Raw genomic sequence first — 18,778 nt, 5'->3', positions numbered from 1 at the left:
GCTATGCTATATGCTGCTTGCACACAATGTAAACATCTCACCTCTACAGAATGACTACCTGTAGTTGGCTTATTATAGGGCTATACGCATTATAGGGCTATACACATTTTGCATTAAGTGAACCTTATAGCAGTCTTCTTCCATGACTGATAGTAGGCTATTGATAGAAGGCTATGTTATTAATACAATACTGATTTTCAGTGCTTTCAAAAGCCATCATCTGACTTGCCTAGTTAAATAAAGGTTAAATTAAATTAAATGCAAAGTCGAGGTCGCTACTCCTAGTGGTGTTCCGGGGGAACTGCAGTGTGGTCGAAATGTATTAAAAAACACGTCCCAGGGATGTGTCCTTTGGGGACCTCTAACTAATGTGACTGGCAGAACGGGTGTTGTATGTGGAGGATGAGGGCTGCAGTAGATATCTCAGATAGGGGGGAGTGAGGCCTAAGAGGATTTTATAAATAATCATCAACCAGTGGGTCTTGCAACTGGTATACAGATACGGCCAGTTTACAGAAGAGTACAGTGATGTGTAATATAAGGAGCATTGGTGGAAAATCTGATAGACATCGGTCCCCGATGAAAACGTTTGAATACCACTGATTTATAAAGAGTTTTGATTCGTTGTCTTGTATTTAAATTGTGTGGCACTTTTTTGTCACGTGCTTCAAGGGGGCGTTATGAATCCAGCCAATAGTTGCGTGCACAAAGAACCTTGACGGCCGGATGATAGCTCTGATTGGCCAAACACTCCAACAATCACCAACTGGGCCCGCCTCTTCCCGGAAGCTGACTGTCAGCTGATTTGTTTTTATTGACAACGGTGACGTTACATTATCGGTAAATATCCTGAACACAAAAGCTCATCCCTTCGTCTTTCCCCCTTTTCTCTCTACATATCTTTCCTCCGCGTACCCCGGTATGGACGAAACTAGTCCGTTGGTTTCCCCGCTACGGGACTCCAACGACTTCGGCTTCTGCCCCACCGAGCCCACCAGTCCCCGGGGCGGATTTGGAGGCACGCCGGGCTCGGTGGTTCGCATCCCGGCCGGGAGTCCGGAGCGCAGCCGGGAGAGACAGCCGTTGTTGGACCGGGACCGAGGAGGTTCACCACGGGACCCGCATAGAAATGACTTTTCGGAGGATCCCGAGTTTCGAGAGATCATCCGCAAGGCGGAACGCGCCATCGACGAAGGGATCTATCCGGAGAGAATCTACCAGGGATCCAGCGGCAGCTACTTTGTCAAAGATTCACAAGGGGTAAGAAAGAGTGAAAAGCATTGAAAGGAGATCACAATCGATCGATTTAGCTAGGTCACCTAAACAGTTATGGATTGCATGTCGTCATATTTAGCTAGCATATATAAGATAACCACGACACTTAGTTTTATTGTTTATGAATGACATCAAGGAGATTGACAAGTCCATTAGTTCTCATCCTTGAGTAATGATGTCTTCTGCGTCTTTTTATTGTCCAGAAGGCTACACTGTTGTAGGTAAATTCCTCTTGTACTCTAAAAGTGGACAAGGCCTCTGGTTTGTTTCCTTCAGTATGACCTGCAAATATATCCTCCCACCGGAGAAACCGCCCGGGGAAACAGGTGTCTAACTTCAACCTCCATTGTCCTGTTTGTTCTCTCCAATGTGGCCCCGTTCTGGTGTTGTTTATTGACTGTACTTCCATACAGTAGAGTTGACCCAGTTACAGTCTAGCCAATCTCTTATCTGGAACAGCTGTGTCACTGTGGCAACACCAGCTGAGGAGCCTAGTGCCCTCTACTCACTCTCATGTGTTGGCCTCGACTCGCGGATAGACTTTGTGTGTGTCTGTGTAACGCAGGGACAAATGACTCACAAATGGCACTGTATTCCCTATATAGTCCACTACTTTTGACCAGAGCCCGAACACACACGTACACTCCCACACAGCTTCACGCAACACAGTCTATCCGTCTGCATCGGCAATCAATCATTGTTGCGCTGAACTCATGGGGTTGTAATCACCCACACACTCTTGGTAATAATGATGAATTGTCACGAGGTTTGTTGGGATGGAAAATAGTGCTCTTTCTATTTGATTGAGCTCCAGTCTAGAGAATTCTAACCAAAATCTGATCTTTGGATAGAAACATGAGGGAGAAGCAAACTATGGTGACTTGGTGCACAGACATAGACCTGGTACTAGTAGCAACTTACCCAACATTTATCATCTGAAACTCCACGATGCGGTCACATTTGTTGGTTAAAAATGGAAGTGTCTCTGTGGACCTTGGAGGTCCTGACGTGTCGGGGAATCCACCAGATTCACTTCCTGTATGTGTAATTCCAAACAAGCACATTGTCTACCGGAATTCAGCCAGGTCTGTCTATAGTATTGTATCGACCCTGTGTGTATAAGCGCAGATATCTGCTCCGCCATGAAACATGCTCCTGTGGCAGTCGAGTAGTTAACAGAACAGTGTTGGTACAGTATGAAGCATGGTAGTAGTTAACAGAACAGTGTTGGTACAGTATGAAGCATGGTAGTAGTTAACAGAACAGTGTTGGTACAGTATGAAGCATGGTAGTAGTTAACAGAACGGTGGTACAGTATGAAGCATGGTAGTAGTTAACAGAACAGTGTTGGTACAGTATAAAGCATGGTAGTAGTTAACAGAACAGTGTTACAGTATGAAGCATGGTAGTAGTTAACAGAACAGTGTTGGTACAGTATGAAGCATGGTAGTAGTTAACAGAACAGTGTTGGTACAGTATGAAGCATGGTAGTAGTTAACAGAACAGTGTTGGTACAGTATGAAGCATGGTAGTAGTTAACAGAACAGTGTTGGTACAGTATGAAGCATGGTAGTAGTTAACAGAACAGTGTTGGTACAGTATGAAGCATGGTAGTAGTTAACAGAACAGTGTTGGTACAGTATGAAGCATGGTAGTAGTTAACAGAACAGTGTTGGTACAGTATGAAGCATGGTAGTAGTTAACAGAACAGTGTTGGTACAGTATGAAGCATGGTAGTAGTTAACAGAACAGTGTTGGTACAGTATGAAGCATGGTAGTAGTTAACAGAACAGTGTTGGTACAGTATGAAGCATGGTAGTAGTTAACAGAACAGTGTTACAGTATAAAGCATGGTAGTAGTTAACAGAACAGTGTTGGTACAGTATGAAGCATGGTAGTAGTTAACAGAACAGTGTTACAGTATGACACATGGTAGTAGTTAACAGAACAGTGTTACAGTATGAAGCATGGTAGTAGTTAACATGCAGCACCTGTGGAGAAATTTCTCCCTGTCTCCTCTGCATATTGTAACTTCACTCATCCCATCTTTTACCAATGTTAGATTTGCTCACAGCACAGGTGAGTTTGCAATTAGAAAATGCCTACCTAAATCTCTCTCTGTTTCTCTTTGTAGAAGATCATCGGTGTGTTCAAGCCTAAGAACGAGGAGCCTTATGGTCAGCTGAACCCAAAGTGGACCAAGTGGCTCCAGAAGCTGTGTTGTCCCTGCTGTTTTGGACGGGACTGTCTGGTCCTGAACCAGGGTTATCTGTCTGAGGCTGGGGCCAGTCTGGTGGACCAGAAACTAGAGCTTAACATAGTACCCAGGACCAAGGTAGGGAGGGGTTAGACACACACACTGAACCAGGGTTATCTGTCTGAGGCTGGGGCCAGTCTGGTGGACCAGAAACTAGAGCTTAACATAGTACCAAGGTAGGGAGGGGTTACACACACACACTGAACCAGGGTTATCTGTCTGAGGCTGGGGCTAGTCTGGTGGACCAGAAACTAGAGCTTAACATAGTACCCAGGACCAAGGTAGGGAGGGGTTACACACACACACACTGAACCAGGGTTATCTGTCTGAGGCTGGGGCCAGTCTGGTTGACCAGAAACTAGAGCTTAACATAGTACCCAGGACCAAGGTAGGGAGGGGTTACACACACACACTGAACCAGGGTAGTCTGTCTGAAGCCTGTGCGATCAGAAACTAAATACAGTCCCCGGGGCCAAGGTAGTGGTTAGGCACACACACTTAGGCACGCAGGTACACACACAGGTACTGGGAGATCCTGCGTCAGGGCTCTCTCTTGATTTCCTTCATTCTCTCACTCACTCACTCACACACACTCTCTCTCTCTGTCTCTTGTCCTCTCTATCTACATCTTCTTCACCCTCTCCTTCTCTCCACCCTCTTGCCCCCCACCCCATCTCTCCACTAGGTTGTGTACCTGGCCAGTGAGACGTTTAACTATAACGCTATAGACCGGGTCAAGTCCAGGGGTAAGAGGCTGGCTCTGGAGAAGGTACCCAAAGTGGGACAACACTTCCACAGGATCGGCCTGCCTCCCAAGGTACGTCTGCTGCTTTCTGGTTGTGTTCCAAAGGGTACCCTATTCCCTTTATAGTACACTACTTAGTTCACATACTATTCTTGAACTACAGGCCGCCCAGAGGGAAATGCAGGATGAAGGGTTTTTAAAGTGAATCCTTAATTGAAGTAAAGAGATTTAGCAGATTAAAGTTTTAAAGTTGAGACTTTACTCTAAAACTTCTCCATTAGGATCTGTGATTTCCTCTAGATTTATGATGACTCTCTCTCTCTTACTCTCTTCCACCCTCTCTCTCTCCTACCCTCTCTCTCTCTCTCCTCTCTCTTCCACCCTCTCTCTCTCTCCTACCCTCTCTCTCTCTCCTCTCTCTCTCCTCTCTCTCTCTCCTCTCTCTCTCTCTCTCTCCTCTCTCTCTCTCCTCTCTCTCCCACCCTCTCTCTCTCTCCTCTCTCTCCCACCCTCTCTCTCTCTCCTCTCTCTCCACCCTCTCTCTCTCTCCTCTCTCTCTCTCCTCTCTCTCTCTCTCTCTCTCCTCTCTCTCCACTCCTCTCCCTCTCTCCACCCTCGGCCCTACTCCCTCTCTCCTCTCTCTCCCCCCTCTCTCCCACCTCTCTCTCTCTCCTCTCTCTCCCACCCTCTCTCTCTCTCCTCTCTCTCCCACTCTCTCTCTCCTCTCTCTCCACCCTCTCTCTCTCTCCTCTCTCTCCACCCTCTCTCCTCCTACCCTCTCTCCTCTCTCCTCCCTCTCTCTCCTACCCTCTCTCTCCTACCCTCTCTCCTCTCTCTCCTACCCTCTCTCTCGTCTCCTCTCTTCTCCTACCCTCTCTCCCTCTCCTCTCTCTCTCCTACCTCTTCTCCCACCCTCTCTCCTCTCCTCTCCCACCCTCTCTCTCTCCCACCCTCTCCTCGCCTCTCTCTCCCACCCTCTTCTCGCCTCTCTCTCCCACCCTCTCTCGCCTCTCTCTCCCACCCTCTCTCGCCTCTCTCTCCCACTCTCTCTCTCCCACCCTCTCTTCTCCTCTCTCTCCACCCTCTCTCTCCTCTCTCTCCCACCCTCTCTCTCCTCTCTCTCCTCTCGTCGCTCCGCTCTCTCTCCCACCCTCTCTCTCTCTCCTCTCTCGCTCCACTCTCTCTCCACCCTCTCTCTCTCCTCTCTCTCCCACCCTCTCTCTCTCCTCTCTCTCCCACCCACTCTCTCTCCTCTCTCTCCCACCCACTCTCTCTCCTCTCTCTCCCACCACCTCTCTCTCCTCTCTCTCCCACCCTCTCTCCCACCTCTCTCTCTCTCCACCTTCTGTCTCTCTCTCCTCTCTCCTCTCTCTCTCTCCTCTCTCGCTCCGCTCTCTCTCTCCCACCCTCTCTCTCTCCTCTCTCTCCCACCCTCTCTCCCACCTTCTGTCTCTCTCTCCCACCTCTCTCTCTCTCTCCTCTCTCTCTCCACTCCCCTCTCTCTCTCTCCTCTCTCTCTCTCCTCTCTCTCTCCTCTCTCTCTCTCCTCTCTCTCCCACCCTCTCTCTCTCTCCTCTCTCTCCCACCCTCTCTCTCCTCTCTCCTTCTCTCTCCCACCCTCTCTCTCTCTCCCTCTCTCTCCCACTCTCTCTCTCTCCTCTCTCTCCCACCTCTCTCTCTCTCCTCTCTCTCCCACCCTCTCTCTCTCTCCTCTCTCTCCTACCCTCTCTCCTCTCTCTCCTACCCTCTCTCTCCTACCCTCTCTCCTCTCTCTCCTACCCTCTCTCTCTCTCCTCTCTCTCCTACCCTCTCTCTCTCTCCTCTCTCTCTCCTCTCTCTCCCACCCTCTCTCCCTCTCTCTCCCACCCTCTCTCTCTCCCACCCTCTCTCTCGCCTCTCTCTCCCACCCTCTCTCGCCTCTCTCTCCCACCCTCTCTCGCCTCTCTCTCCCACCCTCTCTCGCCTCTCTCTCCCACTCTCCTCTCTCCACCCTCTCTCTCCTCTCTCTCCCACCCCTCTCTCTCCTCTCTCTCCCACCCCTCTCTCTCCTCTCTCTCCTCTCTCGCTCCGCTCTCTCTCCCACCCTCTCTCTCTCTCCTCTCTCGCTCCACTCTCTCTCCCACCCTCTCTCTCTCCTCTCTCTCTCTCTTCCCTCTCCTCCCACCCTCTCTCTCTCCTCTCTCTCCCACCCACCTCTCTCTCCTCTCCTCTCCCACCCACTCTCTCTCCTCTCTCTCCCAGCCATCTCTCTCCTCTCTCTCCCACCCTCTCTCCCACCTCTCTCTCTCTCCCACCTTCTGTCTCTCTCTCCTCTCTCCTCTCTCTCTCTCCTCTCTCGCTCCGCCTCTCTCTCTCCCACCCTCTCTCTCTCCTCTCTCTCCCACCCTCTCTCCCACCTTCTGTCTCTCTCTCCCACCCTCTCTCTCTGTCTCGCTCTCTCCCTCCTGTCCTCCAGTTGGGTTCGTTCCAGATCTTCGTTGAGGGCTTTAAGGATGCAGACTTCTGGCTGCGGAGGTTTGAGGCAGACCCCTTGCCAGAGAACACCAACAGACAGATGCAACTACAGTTTGAGAGGCTGGTGGTCCTCGATTACATCATCAGGAACACAGGTACGTAACCAAGGCAATGATGGTGAAGAAGGACAAGCAGGCAGGCTGACACCTGTGTGAATATGTGAAAGGTGCATTAAACTCTAACACCTCTCTGTCTCCACAGATCGGGGAAACGATAACTGGCTTCTAAAATATGACTGTCCCATGGACCAGGGGAACCGGGTAAGCACACACACACACACACACCAGAACAGGCACTGAAACCTTGTGTGTGTGTCTGTTCCTTTTTCGGTGTCTGTTCTGGGGGGGGGGGGGGGGGGGGGTACTCTTATGCACTTATGTCTGACTCAGAGTGCTCTCTTTCCACCTCTCTGTCTTCCCCCCTGTCTATCACCCCTCCTCTCTCCCTCCTCTCCCGTCCACTCTCTCTGTCCAGGACACAGACTGGGTAGTAGTGAAGGATCCTATCATCCAACTAGCTGCTATAGACAACGGACTGGCCTTCCCTCTCAAACACCCCGACTCCTGGAGAGCCTGTAAGCACCGCCTTCTGCCTCCTCGACCAATCACTGAACAGCTTGTAGAGATGCTCTGACCAATCACAGAGCAGGTTTGTAGAGATGCACTTTCCCACTGACAATCACAGAGCCCCCACCTTCTCTGTGACCAATCATTGCATTTCTCACTAAAGTTTGTTAATTTTTTGACCAATCGTAGAGACCCGTTCTACTGGGCGTGGGCTGTCCCAAGCCAAGGTTCCGTTCTCCCAGGAGATAAGAGAGCTGGTTCTTCCCAAACTGGCTGATCCCAACTTTATCAAGATCTGGAGGAAGACCTGTACGAACTGTTTAAGGTGAGGAGGAGGGAGGGAGCCAACTTCAAACGGAATTGATTATCCAATCTTTGATGGTGTTCTATTTGAGTATTTTTGACCCTTGACCTGTGTGTTGCAGAAAGACCCAGGCTTCGACAGAGGGCAGTTCCACAGGCAGATAGCTGTTATGAGAGGACAGGTATGTTTTAAATACAACATGCCTCTTTTTAAATAATATATCCAGGAAAACTTCAATTAAACACAGAGTCTCAAAACACCGCCTGTCCATTTTAATAGCCTGGGAATCGGCACACATTTCAGCAAATAAAAGCCGGGTCTAGATGAATTGTTTACAAGTGAAAGTCTGTGAGTAACGTCATTGGATGAGACAGCAGTGTGGTTTGACGGTGGTCGGCTCAACTACAGCCGATACGAGAGACTGAAGGAGCGAGAGAATGGTGCAGAAACATGAACTCTGGGGTTACTAGGCAGTCTAGTCTCTGCAAGTCTAACCTGCGATGGATGTGTTACTCTAATGTTATACTGGTCACAATAAACCGCGTGGTAGTCTTCTCAACCTTTTTTATTGGGCAAAGCTGTGCGCATTAAGGAAATAGAACGCCCGTCTCTAGTAAGCGCCGGTCGTGTTCAGTGATTGAAGCAAATAAATGTTGGGCTGTTAATTGAAGTTAACTTGGAAATAACCATGTAGAAATAACTTCTCATTTTTATTTAACCTTTATTTAACTAGGCAAGTCAGTTAAGAACATTCTTATTTTCAATGACGGCCTAGGAACAGTGGGGTTAACTGCCTGTTCAGGGGCAGAATGACAGATTTGTACCTTGTCAGCTCGGAGATTTGAACTTGCAACCTTTCGGTTACTAGTCCAATGCTCTAACCACTAGGCTAACCATTCTTTTGTAGATCATCAGTCACAAATGACCCACAATGCATCACAGATGTCATGCCCTTATGGAGAGTATCCAACCTGTCGGTCTCACTCTCACCCCCCCCCTCTCTGGTGGCCTAGATCTGAACCTCAGCCAGGCTCTGAAGAACAGTAAGACCCCCTCCAGCTGGTCCGATGCCTCCAGTTATAGTAGAAACAGCCAGAGCACCACAGAGGGCCAACAGTGAGTCTTACACACAGAGCTTCCAGAGCAGGAGACCCTTCTTCACCCGGTGGTAGAGGAGGAGGAGTGGGCAAGTGTGTACGTCAATGTATGTGTTTAAAGGGCAAACGAGTGAGGAGTCTCTCCTACACCCCCCCCCCCTCTCCGCCTCTCCTACCCCCAATGGACACAGACGGTATTGAGAATGACTGAGGAAGACGAGGAGGACTGAGGACAAAAGGAAGAGAACGCATATCCCTCCGTCTGTTTGTCTCTGTGCCTTGTGTGGATGTCAAAGATGATGATGATGATATCTTCCTATAAGGAATGGAGTCTATATGATGGGCTTAGTAAACTCCCTTTCTATGGAGGTGCACACAGTGTATGTCCCAAAAGGAGCCCTACTCCCTAGTGCACTACTTTTGACCAGGGCCCATAGGGTTCCATCTGGGAGACAGACACTAACTCAGCCCCTGCAGTTTTAAAGCCTCTCTCTCTCTCTCTCTCTCTTCCCCCCCGGTTTGGTTGAGAGGTGCTGTTTGCATTCCTTATGACGGCCACTCTGTGGACAGCACAGCCATGCGGACTCATTGCTCTCATGGNCACCCTCTCTCTCTCCTCTCTCTCCCACCCACTCTCTCTCTCTCTCTCTCCCACCCTCTCTCTCCAACCTCTCTCTCTCCCTCCCTCTCTCTCCTCTCTCTCCCACCCTCTCTCTCTCCTCTCTCTCTCCTCTCTCTCTCTCCTCCTCGCTCTCGCTACTCTCTCTCCCACCCTCTCTCTCTCCTCCTCTCTCCCACCCTCTCTCCCACCTTCTGTCTCTCTCTCCCACCCTCTCTCTCTGTCTCGCTCTCTCCCTCCTGTCCTCCAGTTGGGTTCGTTCCAGATCTTCGTTGAGGGCTTTAAGGATGCAGACTTCTGGCTGCGGAGGTTTGAGGCAGACCCCTTGCCAGAGAACACCAACAGACAGATGCAACTACAGTTTGAGAGGCTGGTGGTCCTCGATTACATCATCAGGAACACAGGTACGTAACCAAGGCAATGATGGTGAAGAAGGACAAGCAGGCAGGCTGACACCTGTGTGAATATGTGAAAGGTGCATTAAACTCTAACACCTCTCTGTCTCCACAGATCGGGAAACGATAACTGGCTTCTAAAATATGACTGTCCCATGGACCAGGGGAACCGGGTAAGCACACACACACACACACCCACACACCAGAACAGGCACTGAAACCTTGTGTGTGTGTCTGTTCCTTTTTCGGTGTCTGTTCTGGGGGGGGGGGGGGGGGGGTGTGTACTCTTATGCACTTATGTCTGACTCAGAGTGCTCTCTTTCCACCTCTCTGTCTTCCCCCCTGTCTATCACCCCTCCTCTCTCCCTCCTCTCCCGTCCACTCTCTCTGTCCAGGACACAGACTGGGTAGTAGTGAAGGATCCTATCATCCAACTAGCTGCTATAGACAACGGACTGGCCTTCCCTCTCAAACACCCCGACTCCTGGAGAGCCTGTAAGCACCGCCTTCTGCCTCCTCGACCAATCACTGAACAGCTTGTAGAGATGCTCTGACCAATCACAGAGCAGTTTGTAGAGATGCACTTTCCCACTGACCAATCACAGAGCCCCCACCTTCTCTGTGACCAATCATTGCATTTCTCACTAAAGTTTGTTAATTTTTTGACCAATCGTAGACCCGTTCTACTGGGCGTGGCTGTCCCAAGCCAAGGTTCCGTTCTCCCAGGAGATAAGAGAGCTGGTTCTTCCCAAACTGGCTGATCCCAACTTTATCAAAGATCTGGAGGAAGACCTGTACGAACTGTTTAAGGTGAGGAGGAGGGAGGGAGCCAACTTCAAACGGAATTGATTATCCAATCTTTGATGGTGTTTCTATTTGAGTATTTTTGACCCTTGACCTGTGTGTTGCAGAAAGACCCAGGCTTCGACAGAGGGCAGTTCCACAGGCAGATAGCTGTTATGAGAGGACAGGTATGTTTTAAATACAACATGCCTCTTTTTAAATAATATATCCAGGAAAACTTCAATTAAACACAGAGTCTCAAAACACCGCCTGTCCATTTTTAATAGCCTGGGAATCGGCACACATTTCAGCAAATAAAAGCCGGGTCTAGATGAATTGTTTACAAGTGAAAGTCTGTGAGTAACGTCATTGGATGAGACAGCAGTGTGGTTTGACGTGGTCGGCTCAACTACAGCCGATACGAGAGACTGAAGGAGCGAGAGAATGGTGCAGAAACATGAACTCTGGGGTTACTAGGCAGTCTAGTCTCTGCAAGTCTAACCTGCGATGGATGTGTTACTCTAATGTTTATACTGGTCACAATAAACCGCGTGGTAGTCTTCTCAACCTTTTTATTGGGCAAAAGCTGTGCGCATTAAGGAAATAGAAGCCCGTCTCTAGTAAGCGCCGGTCGTGTTCAGTGATTGAAGCAAATAAATGTTGGGCTGTTAATTGAAGTTAACTTGGAAATAACCATGTAGAAATAACTTCTCATTTTATTTTACCTTATTTACCAGGCAAGTCAGTTAAGAACAAATTCGTATTTCAATGACGGCCTAGGACAGTGGGTTACTGGCCTGTTCAGGGCAGAATGACAGATTTTGTACCTTGTCAGCTCGGAGATTTAACTTGCAACCTTCGGTTACTGTCCAATGCTCTAACCACTAGGCTAACCATTCTTGTAGATCAGTCAGTCACAATGACCACAATGCATCACAGATGTCATGCCTTATGGAGAGTATCCAACCTGTCGGTCTCACTCTCACCCCCCCCCCTCTCTGGTGGCCTAGATCCTGAACCTCAGCCAGGCTCTGAAGAACAGTAAGACCCCCCTCCAGCTGGTCCAGATGCCTCCGTTATAGTAGAAACAGCAGAGCACCACAGAGGCCACAAGTGAGTCTTACACACAGAGCTTCCAGAGCAGGAGACCCTTCTTCACCCGGTGGTAGAGGAGGAGGAGTGGGCAAGTGTGTACGTCAATGTATGTGTTTAAAGGGCAAACGAGTGAGGAGTCTCTCCTACCCCCGCCCTCTCCGCCCTCTCCTACCCCCAATGGACACAGACGGTATTGAGAATGACTGAGGAAGACGAGGAGGACTGAGGACAAAAGGAAGAGAACGCATATCCCTCCGTCTGTTTGTCTCTGTGCCTTGTGTGGATGTCAAAGATGATGATGATGATATCTTCCTATAAGGAATGGAGTCTATATGATGGGCTTAGTAAACTCCCTTTCTATGGAGGTGCACACAGTGTATGTCCCAAAAGGAGCCCTACTCCCTAGTGCACTACTTTTGACCAGGGCCCATAGGGTTCCATCTGGGAGACAGACACTTAACTCAGCCACTGCAGTTTTAAAGCCTCTCTCTCTCTCTCTCTTCCCCCCCGGTTTGGTTGAGAGGTGCTGTTGCATTCCTTATGACGGCCACTCTGTGGACAGCAGCAGCCATGCGGACTCATTGCTCTCATGGCTCTCTACTGCCCCCTTTGTCTTGGGATGAGGAACTGCAAGGTACTGCAGCGCGTTGGAAGTTTTAGGGGGCCACATTTGGAGAAACGACTACTTTTCCCCTCTTTCTGAAAATAACAGGGGAAAAGTAGATCAGATTTTCCTCTCCGCCATTCTGTAGTCCAATACATGTACGATGTCTCCCATCGCTTCTGTCTACTTTGATTTCTGGTAATTCGTTTTATAATTTTTCATTCTTGTGGGAGAAAGATGGACATGTTTTTTTTGAAAACACACTATCAGGACTTCCTGTTGCCACAGATTCTAACTGACCTGAAATGTATTGTGACATTTGCACTGTATAATTTGCCTGTAATATATTTAATGAAAGACTATAACAGAACTGTATTACATTAATACCATGTATCTTGTCGTTTGTTTTGATAAATGTGTTTTTATTTAGAGAGAAGACTTTATTCTTATTTCCCCCTCACTTTATTTGGTGAGGACATTCATCTGTTTGTTAGACAAACCTATGCACACAAATACATATAGGCAAGTTTACTTTGCCAGTTATAGTAGAAACAGCCAGAGCACCACAGAGGGCCAACAGTGAGTCTTACACACAGAGCTTCCAGTGCAGGACACCCTTCTTCACCCGGTGGTAGAGGAGGAGGAGGAGGAGTGAGGACAAAAGGAAGAGAACTCATATCCCTCCGTCTGTTTGTCTCTGTGCCTTGTGTGGATGTCAAAGATGATGATATATCTTCCTATAAGGAATGGAGTCTATATGATGGGCTTAGTAAACTCCCTTTCTATGGAGTTGTCCCAAAAGGAACCCTATTCCCTAGTGCACTACTTTTGATTTGCATGTTTATGTGTCAACCATAACCCTTAAGCGGATAGTTCACTCAAACTAAATCTTAGTTTTATTCATTAGTCCACCGTTGGACCACTTTCACTACAGAGTGACAACTGTCCTGTGTTTTACATCACAGTTAATGCTGTGTAAATGTCTTCCCATGTTGTTTACACCTGTCCAAGTCCTTTCAGGTTTAGTTGTAGGTGATCTACCAGGTATAGCTTTGTTATAGAGAGAACCATTTCTAGTGTTACTGGCTTTTCTACGAAGTCCATGCCTTTGGGATGTTTGGACCACACACAGGCCGTGTTCGAGAGGATCAAAACCGCAATGTATCATGGGCAAATTGTAACTGACCGACTGAACTACAAATAATGAGTTATTTGATGCAAGGTGATTTGTAGATTCGACAGTCACCTGCAGTCGTTTTGATGCTCTCGAACACAGCCATAGTCACCTGCCGATAGTGTTGTAGATCGGTCTGTCTGCTCTGATCAGTCAGTGAAGAGTGACTGAGCAGGATTGATAATGCTCTCAAACAGTCATTGATGTTGCCAGTTCTCTCCCTTCCTTTGGTTAAAGTGACAAAGTCTCGACAAGTAAGGTTACGAAAACGTACTTCATTTAACTCCACACATGGCAACTCTGTATTGAACGACACCTCGCTCTGATTGGTGGGAATGGAAAAAGGACCAATCACAGAGCAGCTTTACGACACGTTTTAAGTTCAGCAGGCCAGCGCTCATTTCTCTCCATTGGCTCAGTGTAGAATGCGATGGAGGTAGCGTTCTGGGTCCCTGGTTCCCTCCTGCCTCGTCACGGCCCCCAGCCTCTCCAGATGGGGCCTCTCTGAGGGCTTCTGTGCGTCGGTCAACTGGGCGCCCCCCTCTGCACCTGTCGACCCTCCAGGGAGGGGGTCCAGCTCTCCAATATCACTGGGGTCCTCCTCTTCATTGTCCTCCTCAGGGTGGTCCAAACCCTCCTTAATCCTGGAAGGAGAGGAGGGAGAGCATAAATGGGAGAGAAGGAAGGAAAGAGTGAGGGATAGAGAGAAGGGAAAGTGAGAGAGAGGGAAGTAGGGAAGGAGAGAGGGACGTCTCTTTAAAACAAAGTCACAGTGGAAACATATCTGGAAGTGGTATTTCAGGCCCAACCCTGCTTCTACCTACGCGGTTACTTCAGGGCCTGTATGTATCAAAGCTTTCAAAGTAGTAGTGCTGATTTAGGATCATGTTTTGCCTTTTGGATCACAAGAATAAGATGGGGGATGGGGGATCTGATCCAAGATCAGCACTCCTACTATGAGATGCTTGATACATAGGGCCTCAGATGTGCAAACACTGACATGGGATAGAAGAAGAGACCATAGAGATCATTAGAAGCCTGACTACCACTAATTTAATCGATCTGTCAGTTAAACGTAAGTTAAATGTGGAGAGTCTATCTAGTCAGGTGGAGGATGTAGTTAAAGGATTTGAGCTGATCTGTCTGTTGATGCCAGACCAAATACCCTTGACCTGGTTTCCACTCTCTTTAATTATCTGTCTCTCTGTCTCCTCTTTCCTTCTCTCGTTGTGCTCTCTCTCTCAATCTCTCCATCTGTCCCTAACTCCTTTCTCTCCCTTCTATCCCTCCTCTCTCTTACCTGAGGTGTCCAAATGCTTTCAGCAACTTGGGTTCTCTGTGTCCCTCCGTCCTGATACCACTCCTGCTTCTGGCTCTCACCCTGAACCCCACCAACGCCTGGGCCAGCCCTGCATCCAGCTCTCCCTCCTCCTCCTCTTCTTCTCCTCCCTCTCTCCCTCTGTTTCGCTCTTCTCTGCCCCACACCAGTCTTGCCCGCTGCTCTGCGTCCCGGTCCCCGGCCACATGGAACAGCCGTCTTAGCTGACGCAGATTTACCCCCGCGAAGATGTTGGAACATCCCGACTTCCTGCTTCGCCTCTTTTCAGGCTGCCAGAGCAGGGACGGACCTTCCTCCACAGAGGGGTGTTCCGGGTCCTCCATAACCCTCTGAGAGAGGGGAGATGGAGGGGTGAGGAGGAGAGAGGGAGGGATGAGGTAGTAGGAGGGATCAGGTTGATGAGAGATGGATTGAAAGAATAGAGGGATTCCAAGACAACTCCGTCAGCACCTGCAAACAAACAGACATCAATCATTAGCTAAATGTCGCTAGCCCCTGACCTGGGCTGGCAACTGCCCAGCAACCTAGATAGTCTGTTTTGTAGGATGACAGCATTATCCTTGAGCCTCAGACCACACAATGTCTGCATCCCAAAATAGCTCCCTATATAGTGCACTCTGGGCCCTGGTCAGAAGTAGTGCACTACATGAGAATAGGGTGCCATTTTGGATGTAGCCAAAGACACTCTGTAGGTTGTCAAGGAAACACACGCACACATGCAGTGTAAGCCTGCTTAGAGAGGAGGGAGAGGAAGGAGAGAGAGGGGATGGGGGGGAGCGAGGGAAGGAGGGAGAGAGAGAGGATGGGAGAACAGAACGTTTAAAAGCTGGTTGTTGACTCCAACAAGGGATAAAGAGTGGATGTTGGACTGAGGCCCTTTGTGTTGTTACTAAGCAACAGTGAGACATTATCTTACAGTTCAACTATATTACAAGGCACTTGTATTAGTATAACACTGGTACTGTCTGAAACACTGATGTTGACAGAAATAAGGTGAAAGCAAAGGTTAAACAAAGCAACGTTTAATGAGAGAGGGTGGTGTCTATCAGGCGGAGGTCATGGCTTCATTTTCCGTTTAATGAGAGAGGGTGGTGTCTATCAGGCGGAGGTCATGGCTTCATTTTCCGTTTAATGAGAGAGGGTGGTGTCTATCAGGCGGAGGTCATGGCTTCATTTTCATAGACACAGGGCTGGCCACAGATACAATGAAGCATGACACTGTCTGATGCGCTAAGATTATTAAACCTAGTGTAAAATCATGTAATTATAAGTAGTATATAAAATGACCAATTGTTTACATAATGAGTAACTTGATGAATATCATAGATAATAGCCTACATCAAGTACCAACAATCATTATTATGCTTGACAGTCACAGGGGCAGCCACTGAAATGCGGGAATGCCTAGTTATGCCTGGAATTATAATTGACCTTCCCACCCAGCAGCGAAACGCAATCTGCTCCATAGGCGCGCATTTTGGCGAACAGTTTGCTGCGGGCCGCAAAATGTTTCACGATCGAACATATTTGCTTATAGTATGCCTACCAATAACGTACAAATAATGCTTATAAAATAGCATGACATGTTGTAAGTAAACATATAACGTTACCTGCACAACAAAATCAATGAGCTATTAGTCAAGCGGATTTGCTGCGTGACAGCATCATAGAGATTATAAACTCTTACCCCTTCAGCAAGTGAACGCAGTAAAATCGGACACCTGCTCAGGCTCTGAGGAGATGTAGTCTACTGCGCAGATATGGAATTCCATATGGAAATTGACATTATCCGCTACTTTATAGTAGCCTTCTTCTGCTGTCAAAGACGAGAATCAAACAAAGTTTTTCTGTGTAGTGTGCGCTTGAGCCCTCACAATGAACTCTCTCTCTCACTATCTCATTCTCTCTTTGTCTTGCTCTCTCTCTCGACAACCAATAGCAGCACTTGGGACACACCACTCCCGTCCTATTCGACCGGGGCGACCCCTTTCTGACCAATCACAGGCTTTGAGAGAGACGCGTCAGCAACTGTTTAGATCACACAGTGTACAAGGTGTGATCTGACATTGACGTCATCGGCGCGTGTGCTTACCTCAAAGCCAGGGTTGCCATGTCATGAGCGTATTATTAAGCTCCCAATAATAATAATTTTAATGGAAAACTTTTCTTCTGTCGTTACAAATTACGTCGATGTTCCTTCTTAATTCGCTAGCTAACGTTGTGGGGGAAAAGGGTTTATTAGAGAAATGTGTCAAATCATCTCTTGCTGCAACAGAAATGTTGACCTAGTTTTCTGAACCTGTGGGAGGGTTTTTGAGAGGTTATTGTCATTTCATATGGACCTGGCAACCCTGCTCAAAGCAGCGGGGAAGAAACCATCAGGAGTGTAATTCATCCATGTGCCATTCCTCCTCCACAGACATATCTATAATCATCATCATAACAGTGTGTAACAAATTGTGTAGGCCGGCGTCTAGCCGAAGTCAGTTAGGCGAACCGAACTAGTGTGTTCCCATGCACTCAAAATGCACTGCTCCGAAAAATAAAGGGAACACTAAAATAACACGTCCTAGATCTGAATTAATGAAATATTCTTATTAAATACTTTTTTTCTTTACATAGTTGAATGTGCTGACAACAAAATCACACAAAAATTATCAACCCATGGACCCATGGAGGTCTGGATTTGGAGTCACACTCAAAATTCATGTGGAAAACTACACTACAGGCTGATCCAACTTTGATGTCATGTCCTTAAAACAAGTCAAAATGAGGCTCAGTAGTGTGTGTGGCCTCCACGTGCCTATATGACCTCCCTACAACGCCTGGGCATGCTCCTGATGAGGTGGCGGATGGTCTCCTGAGGGATCTCCTCCCAGACCTGGACTAAAGCATCCGCCAACTCCTGGACAGTCTGTGGTGCAACTGGTGGTGGATGGAGCGAGACATGATGTCCCAGATGTGCTCAATTGGATTCAGGTCTGGGGAACAGGCGGGCCAGTCCATAGCATCAATGCCTTCCTCTTGCAGGAACTGCTGACACACTCCAGCCACATGGTCTAGCATTGTCTTGCATTAGGAGGAACCCAGGGCCAACCGCACCAGCATATGGTCTCACAAGGGGTCTGAGGATCTCATCTCGGTACCTAATGGCAGTCAGGCTACCTCTGGCGAGCACATGGAGGGTTGTGCGGCCCCCCCAAAGAAATGCCACCCACACCATGACTGACCCACCGCCAAACCGGTCATGCTGGAGGATGTTGCAGGCAGCAGAACGTTCTCCACGGCATCTCCAGACTCTGTCACGTCTGTCACATGTGCTCAGTGTGAACCTGCTTTCATCTGTGAAGAGCACAGGGCGCCAGTGGCGAATTTGCCAATCTTGGTGTTCTCTGGCAAATGCCAAACGTCCTGCACGGTGTTGGGCTGTAAGCACAACCCCCACCTGTGGATGTCGGACCCTCATACCACCCTCATGGAGTCTGTTTCTGACCGTTTGAGCAGACACATGCATATTTGTGGCCTGCTGGAGGTCATTTTGCAGGGCTCTGGCAGTGCTCCTCCTGCTCCTCCTTGCAAAAAGGCGGAGGTAGCGGACCTGCTGCTGGGTTGTTGCCCTCCTACGGCCTCCTCCACGTCTCCTGATGTACTGGCCTGTCTCCTGGTAGCGCCTCCATGCTCTGGACACTACGCTGACAGACACAGCAAATCTTCTTGCCACAGCTCGCATTGATGTGCCATCCTGGATGAGCTGCATTACCTGAGCCACTTGTGTGGGTTGTAGACTCCGTCTCATGCTACACTAAAGAGAAAGCACCGCCAGCATTCAAAAGTGACCAAAACATCAGCCAGGAAGCATAGGAACTGAGAAGTGGTCACCACCTGCAGAACCACTCCTTTATTGGGGGTGTCTTGCTAATTGCCTATAATTTCCACCTGTTGTCTATTCCATTTGCACAACAGCATGTGAAATCTATTGTCAATCAGTGTTGCTTCCTAAGTGGACAGTTT

General features: G+C 48.5%; 1 protein-coding gene across 1 annotated transcript; it reads left to right on the top strand.

The window, feature by feature from the left end:
• The first annotated feature begins 765 nt into the window (after positions 1-765).
• Positions 766-12,914, top strand: LOC116358914 (phosphatidylinositol 4-kinase type 2-alpha-like). The gene is made up of 11 exons (XM_031811303.1): positions 766-1,260; positions 3,410-3,610; positions 4,218-4,349; positions 6,733-6,886; positions 6,993-7,051; positions 7,266-7,365; positions 10,449-10,582; positions 10,684-10,743; positions 11,566-11,630; positions 12,172-12,173; positions 12,795-12,914. The coding sequence occupies exons 1-11, from the start codon at positions 922-924 to the stop codon at positions 12,887-12,889; spliced, it is 1,341 nt and encodes a 446-aa protein (XP_031667163.1). The 5' UTR covers positions 766-921; the 3' UTR covers positions 12,890-12,914.
• The last annotated feature ends 5,864 nt before the right edge of the window (positions 12,915-18,778 follow it).

Source organism: Oncorhynchus kisutch, unplaced genomic scaffold (assembly GCF_002021735.2).
Source record: "Oncorhynchus kisutch isolate 150728-3 unplaced genomic scaffold, Okis_V2 Okis01b-Okis20b_hom, whole genome shotgun sequence".
NCBI lineage: Eukaryota > Metazoa > Chordata > Actinopteri > Salmoniformes > Salmonidae > Oncorhynchus > Oncorhynchus kisutch.
The sequence above is the reverse complement of the archived record's forward strand: the minus strand, read 5'-3'. Positions and strand labels throughout refer to the sequence as shown.